This window comes from Dinoponera quadriceps, unplaced genomic scaffold (assembly GCF_001313825.1).
Source record: "Dinoponera quadriceps isolate SergipeBrazil2010 unplaced genomic scaffold, ASM131382v1 scaffold1146, whole genome shotgun sequence".
Taxonomy (NCBI): domain Eukaryota; kingdom Metazoa; phylum Arthropoda; class Insecta; order Hymenoptera; family Formicidae; genus Dinoponera; species Dinoponera quadriceps.
The window spans coordinates 20,407-27,845 of record NW_014555229.1 but is presented as its reverse complement, the minus strand read 5'-3'; the positions used below and the strand labels follow the sequence as shown (position 1 = coordinate 27,845).

Below are 7,439 nucleotides of genomic sequence, written 5' to 3'. Positions count from 1 at the left end.
CATAAATTATTATGCGATATTCATACCAGAACAAAAGAGGAACGTTGTATTGATTATGTAACTACAACTGTCATACAACCACGTTGTATTGATTATGTAATTCAGTAATTATCTTTCTATCGTTATAATTAAGCACCAAATAAGAAATGAATGTAGAATCGCTTTTTGGATCGATCAGAATATTTACTACAAATCCGTAAATGAACTTTATTTATACTGTTGTTTTGTTTTTGAATTTGTTTTTACATCAAATATCAATATTAGAGTAATACTTCTACATACTAGATTAAATCATGTAAAAAGAAAGACGCTTCTCAGCAACTTAATAAAATGGAAAGTAAAATAGAACGTATATCTTACATTAATTGATGCTATCATATCTCAGAAACAAACGTCGTCGACAAGATAAGGTTAATATCTGATATATACATATATGTCACGATAGAAGTGGACAATTCGCTATTTTTACATAAATATTAATTAATTGATCGATCGAATATTGATCAACAACTCTTGTCGCGACACATATACATATATATATTTATATATAAATATAGAATAGCTGATTGACGAATATACATAATGTTGGAAAAATTGATATCTTTATATTATATCACATATGACGACGTGGTATTATTTTGATATTTAACAAATAATATACGTATTCCATTTACAGACCGCCACGATAGCCTTTACACACGAAGTTTCATGTATCTTTCTAAAGCACATGACGCATCTCTTATGGGAAATTCTACATCTTATAGGAAGTTGTATAACTTTATATGTTGAGGCTGTCACGCCGGTCTGTGCGATCACGCAACTTTGGCTTGTTCCGACTTTCATGTAGCGGCAGCTTCAAAAATAAACAATATGTTATTGATATAAATGACGTGTTCGTAAAAATACTTTCCTGCGATTTAAACGTGTTTTATTCCATGGTTATTACTGATAGAAACTGTCTCGTCATCGTGTAGCAAAATGTTAATCTCAAGTTAACACGCATTGTCGCAATATTAATAACGCAAGTTCGTACTATTTACACGTTAAATGAAGAGGCTTCTTCTCACTGTTACAGATTATCATCGTCAATTATAATTAAATCCAAACCAAACATTTTGTCGTACAATCTGCTCGATACCCGCTAATTTATCGATTACACTTCATACAAGTGATATAAGGCTAACCATATAGAGATACGAACAAATCATCATAATCATCGTAAAATGAAAACATCTACTGTGAAGTTAGATTAACAAAGTATTAGTAAAGATGTTACTTGCAGACTACATATTTCAACGGAATACACAAGTGCTTAAAAACATGTAATCAATTGTCTAGCATAATAAGATGACATTCCCGTTGTTTTTTAATAACGTACGATAATGACTCAAGCATACGATGTTACGTTGAAAATAATTTTGAGCGCGATCGATTGCACGTCCGGATAAATTTCATCGATTCATTTTTCTTAATCTGTCCGCCGTGTTCTATACCCCCTCCTCAAACTGTCCTTTCGCCGTTAACAATAGTCAGCGCTTTTCGTCTTGTTACTTTCCTCCCTCATCCTCTTTATAGTACCACACCGGCCTGTCTTCTTGTGCTGCTCGAGCTGCCGCTTAGTCCAGAAACGCGCACCGCAGTCGGCGCATTTCAATTTAGAGAACGTACCGCCGTGATGTATCCGAGTGTGATACTCGATACCTATCCTATCGATGAACTCTTTGCCGCAGAAGTGACATTTGTTGAGGTCGTGGGCGCTCATGTGAGACCGGAAGGACTTCAGTTTAACCGATCTCAAGCATAAATTACAGAATATCATGTTGTCGACGCCGCTCTTGTGTATCGTCGTGTTGTGATACGAGAGGTTCCTCCTGTTCGCGTAGGCTTTCTTACATTTGTGGCAGGGATAGCCGACGCCCAAATGATAAGCCTCGTGCAGGTTCAGTATCCACAAAGGAATGTCCATGTGGCAGAATTTGCAGGACGTGTCGTGCTGCGTGTTGGTGTGCTTGTTCCGTAGTTTCCTGCTCGAGAACTTCTCGGGGCACAGGTAACAGTGATACGCACGGTCGTAGTGCTCGTTCTTCATGTGCTCGTCGAACTGGCTGCAGCTGTCCAGCGTCTCGTTGCAGCAGAAGCACAGCAAATTCAACGAATACTCGTCGAATTGCCTGCCCTCCTCGACGGTGCACTGATGCTTGTTATACGTGTTCATCGTGTTGAAATGCTTGTTGCAATACGCGCACGTCATAGGATCCAGATTCATAGCCATAGAAACCTCCGGATCGACGTAGTCCTCCTCCATCTTCAGGTGACTTGTACTAACCGACCGTAAATTTCTCTTCTTCTCCGGCCGCGTCGTCGCGTCCTCCTCTTGTTTTTGCAACGTTGAATTCTTCTTAAGGACCTTTTGGCATATTTCCTTCAAAGTGGGAACACTCTCCAATGTATTATCTTCCTTCCCATCTCCGCCATCGTCGTTTTGTCGCGTTCGCGAACCGCTCTTGTTGTCTCGCCGAACAGTCGTCTGCTTTCCTTTCCGTCTGGAAAGTAGCTGTATGTCATTCTCGATATCGATGATCACATCCTCGTCCGCATCCTTCAGCTTCAAAATGCTGTGGTTTCTACTGTAGTTCGACGTCTCGTTAATATTCGCCTGCCGTTGTTCAGCGTTCGCATCGCTGGCGTTTTCGACAGCATCCTGAGACATATTGGACGACAAAGCACCATCTGCTCCGTGGTCGGTCTGTTTGTCCTCCTCGCCATCTTTGCCGACTATCTCGTAGGAATTGTTCCGTTTCTTGATTGTTATTACGTTGATGCCAATTCCCGAGTCCCTGTCGCTGCTGTACTCGTCTCTTGTGCTGTGCTGTGCCGCTTTATCCTCCTGGTTATACAACTTACAATTGTCCCTATGAGCGCATAAAATATGAGAAGTTCGAAACGACCTTCCGCATATGCAAGTAGTGTCTTCTTTATCCGCATCGTGCGTGGCTGCTCGACCGTTCTTCGAGGTTCTCTGATTCTGACTCGACATCTTCGGATCGTCCGGTTCTCTATTTTCATTTAAGCCATCGTTCACGTCTTTCGCAGCAGTATCAGTTGGTTTTACGGAAGACATTATATCCTGATACCTCTTACTCAATGGAGAATTAAAATATTTGCACTCGAACTTGTGAATGTTGTCCTTGGTTTCCCCACGGGACGCGTGAATACGTTTATGCTTGGCAAGGCAATTGGGGCTCGAATATGCTCCTAGACAAATATCACACTTGTATTTATTCTTCGAGAGATATTTCACACGCACCTGCGCGAACTTGGGCGTGAACTTCGACGTACTCTGAACCTGCGCAAACTTAGACGCGTTCTGAAGAGAAACGAAACGTCCGTTGTTCAACTTGAATCTTTTCTTGGTGCTCACGTAGGACAAGGTGTATTTTCGCTTTTGCGGTACTTGAGACGTCACGTGAGATTTGTTCTCACTGTCTGTTGTATGCGATTTACCTTGCATACTCCTATTAACAGATAACGCTTCCGGAGGCTTACCGGACAATATGTCTTTTAACGTGGGTTTGCCGCTGCTAGATGATGATGATGATGATGATCCACTCTCGACCACTAGCGACGTTTCCAACTGCTTCAACATATTTGCCGAACATCCAATTTTATGGTAGTTGATCAAATGTTTCTTCAAACACTTTACTTTCTGTCGGCACAATGCACATGTACTGTATTGTCCCTTTTCAGAGGTGAATGCACTTACATTTTCGGACTGATCATTGCTGGAATTAAGACTGGATACGTTTTGTGATTTCAAATCATTGAAAATTGTCGTTCTCCCGTACAAAGGTCTGTTGTTATCAAGTTTTTCCGAATTACCATTGCCTTTATTGAATAAAGTAGTCCCGTTGTTTTTATTCAAGTCAAGCAGATCAGTTATTCTGGGCTTTCTGGTACGTCTGAATTTCACGGGAATAATAATTCCGTGTATTCTCAATGCGTGCTTCCTTAAGGATCTCTTTTCCAAATATTGCTTCCCGCATGTGACACAAGGATATAACCTCCTTGTCTTTTGGACTGAGAACTGAAAAGGTGTTTTACTATCATTTGTCGACTTATGTGCACTCTTGATAGACAGTGTCTGTTCGGTCTTGTTCGGAGACGATGCTACTTTCTCATCTTCTTCCACTTCTTCCCTTTCTCCTTCGTCTCCCTCTCCCTCATCACTCGTCGTTATCGGGCTTGTACGTTGCATAGTCTTTATCAGCTGTAATGTTTTCCAAATCTTATCGCATTTTTCTAGCAAGACAACTGGTTCCAGTACTGGAATGTCTAGTGTGCCATCAAGATTTGGTGAAAATCTGTCCTATAATAAAAAGGAAACACAATGCATTATCCTCATGTGTTTATCTTTGGTCTGTGCGTTTTGGCTTAACTGACTGCACTGGTTCAAGAAATTTATACACACATACACATTGAAATGTATGAAGCGTACATATGAGACACTCACACTTCAGTATGTGTACATTTCTTGAAGTAGTGCAGCCGAATCAGCTAAATAGAATAGATCACCTCTTAAACACGAAACAAATAAGATACTTAAAGAAAAAAGGGGGAAGTTACTTTACATGGTCGCACATACTAAGTACTAGGCACAAAGCAATACCGAGTAAAATATTACTTGGAAGAGAGCACAACCCGAATCCGCTCGCTCCAACCACAAGTTAATTAATAACGACTATAAATTAATTACCGTTCGTTTATTTCCTTCGCACGACAACAGGACAGGTTATACAATATTGCGCGTCACAACCGTGCAACAACATACAAATTGGTTACGTTCGCGGTGGAGCGACGCGATGCGGAAAAAGCGCGGCAATGTGCCGTCACCAGCTGAACACGACTTCCGAATCTCTCATTGGGCTTCCCTCTTAGGAACATTTTTCCCGCACAAACCCCCTCAGGAGGCATCGATCGCGCCGTCCCTGCTGCGTTTGGCCGAGCGGCACTATTAACGAACTCGCGTGAATCTCAACTTACGAACTCCGACAGGTCCTCGCTAGCCGAGCCAGGCTCCGTCTTGCATTCCTTGAACTCGAAGTCGAGCCGAGGGGGTGAGGACGATGACGCCGTGTAACCGATATCACCGTTCGTGGCTTCGCGCCGAGGCTCGGCCGTCGACGCGACCTCGTCGTTCGGCATTTTCGGGTGAAGTACAACCTGAGGAAAACAGCGTGGGTTTCAGTTCCTCGTTAGTACGTTGGCAACAACATGTCCACCAGAACGTGGCCATTCCCAAACTGCCAGGCGAGACCCAGCGCCTTCCCTGCCTTTTAGACCCGATACGTCCCTTTCTCTGCAGCTTACCACACAGTCCCATCGACGTGTGCTTCTCTCTCTCTCTCTCTCTTTCTCTATGTTTCGCTTCTTTCTCTCTCTCATTCTCTCTCTCTCTCTCTCTTCGCCTTCTCGCTCTCGCTCGATGCTCTCTCGTCTCTGTTTTTCTCTTTCCATCGCACAGCGGACCCTACTATCCGTCTACTCTCGCCCTCATTGGACAGACGCAGAAGCAGCGCTTGTGTGTCGTCTCTTCAGCCGACCACCCGTTGAACCAGTGCTGGATACGATAGGGTGTCGGGACACCATGCATTGAACGTTGACGTCTGTCGCTGGGTCACGCATAGAATTAAGCATATCGCGTGAGAAAGACGCGCACGAACCGCGTTGCTGAACCAGGAATAAGCGAATCCTCTGAAGAACCGGACTCTTCGATGGATTGACGTTTTCTCATTCAGTGTTCTCTGATGGAAAAAATCAATTGGATTAACGCTGTAGCCCGCGATCTTCGCAACAGATTTGCACGATTGGACGGGCGATCGGTTGAGAGATCGGCCGATCACACGCGCAATACGACTGTCGCTAATCGGTCCGGGGGAGGTCCTGGGTCTGCGGCAAAAAGTAACAGTGGATTAAGACTGTGTCGCAGGGCTATACCGGGCTCGGACGGAACAGGAAGATCCTCTTGAAAACATTCCACGGGGAATGTAAAACGTTTTTGCTAGTCACACTTCGCACACCTCGAGAGAGCCAAGTCAAATCGCGTCGGGAGGACGCGTCAACGGGATTACATTGCGGGCTGTGTGGGTGTAACGGCATCTCCTCTATGCAAACTACACCGGTGATAACGTCGGACCGGTGATAACGTTCGTTCAGCGCTACATCAACGTTTTGTGGCACAGCTTTAATAGCTCGAAATGAATTGGTTTCTGCATAACAGTTCCCGCCGAACCCGTTTCTTTTTCTACGAACGGGAAATCTCGACGCTCGCAAAAATACCGTATATTACTCTCGAACGCTAAACGGTTAACTTGATCGAGCCATCGGGTCTCATTTGCTCTGTTTTTTTTTTTGTTTTTTCTATTGGAGTCGTACGATCGTTCGATCTTGTAGGTCCCGAGTCTTCTCATCAGTTGGCGCGCTACAGTTATACGTCGTCTACGAACATCGATCTGAGGGGAAGACACTTCGCACACAGAGACGCGCTTGACATGGGTAGTGGAGTAAGACTCAGCAGAAACATGATCCAATTTTACAAGCTTCTTCTTTCATACGCTCCGGCCGTTGGGTTTATTTCGGTATCTTCATACAGTTGCCAAAGCCAACCGGAGGCGGCCCCAACTGACTTAAATTCGTTCATTAAAGGAATGCTCTAATTAGCCCGCTGGATTAATAGTTGCTCAAGTAACACCGACCGTAAAACGACCCATCTCATCGAACTTATTCGAGTACCCAGTACGAAGGAGTTATCTTAAAGAACTCTTAAGGATACCTTAAAGTTGTCTTATATTGTTGATTTTGGACATTCTACTAACTGAACGCAACACTTATTCATACGTATTTCACGATAACTTCATGATAGCTTGCGATAAAATTGCCGAAGGAAACCCAAATCGTATTATCAGAGTGACATATATTTCGCTCGATCCGGCCAACTTAGTAATCGAATATGTACGTGCAAAATAAGTCTATTTCGGGAAAATGCTGTCATGCGGATTCGATAAAAATATTCGTGGAACGAGAAGATTGTATTGATCGGCTTGAGAACATCTTTCCCTCGGCGTATTTGTGCTGAACAAGTTTTACAATGTTCTCGGCTCCTCTTCGCTGTAACAACGTTGTACTTTCCCCGACATGGTGGTAGAAAAACGGCCTCGGTCGGAAAATTTCGCCGGTATCGCGGGGGTACTGAGCGAAGGGCCTTCGAGAATATCATTCCGCTACTGGCGTGCTGAACCACGTGACGGAACAAAGCAGACTCGACAATAATGGACGAGTCCATTTTCGGAGTCTCGAAAATTTCCTGAAGGAATCCGCCTATCTACTCTTCCACCCATGTAACTCTGCCCACATGTCGCGTATAAATTGCCCCCCCCCCCCCC

At 43.8% G+C, this 7,439-nt stretch overlaps 1 protein-coding gene across 1 annotated transcript in view; it reads right to left on the bottom strand.

Annotated features, from left to right (window-relative positions):
- Window positions 1-193: 193 nt before the first annotated feature.
- LOC106743579 (zinc finger protein 62-like) overlaps window positions 194-7,439 on the bottom strand; it is a 7,792-nt gene continuing 546 nt past the window's right edge. Inside the window, exons 2-3 of the mRNA XM_014617571.1 lie at window positions 5,041-5,220; window positions 194-4,366 (exon numbers count right to left, since the gene is read on the bottom strand). Of these exons, the coding sequence (XP_014473057.1) occupies window positions 1,520-4,366; window positions 5,041-5,202 (3,009 nt within the window). The 5' untranslated portion in view covers window positions 5,203-5,220 and the 3' untranslated portion in view covers window positions 194-1,519. The remainder of the gene's footprint in view (window positions 4,367-5,040; window positions 5,221-7,439) is intronic.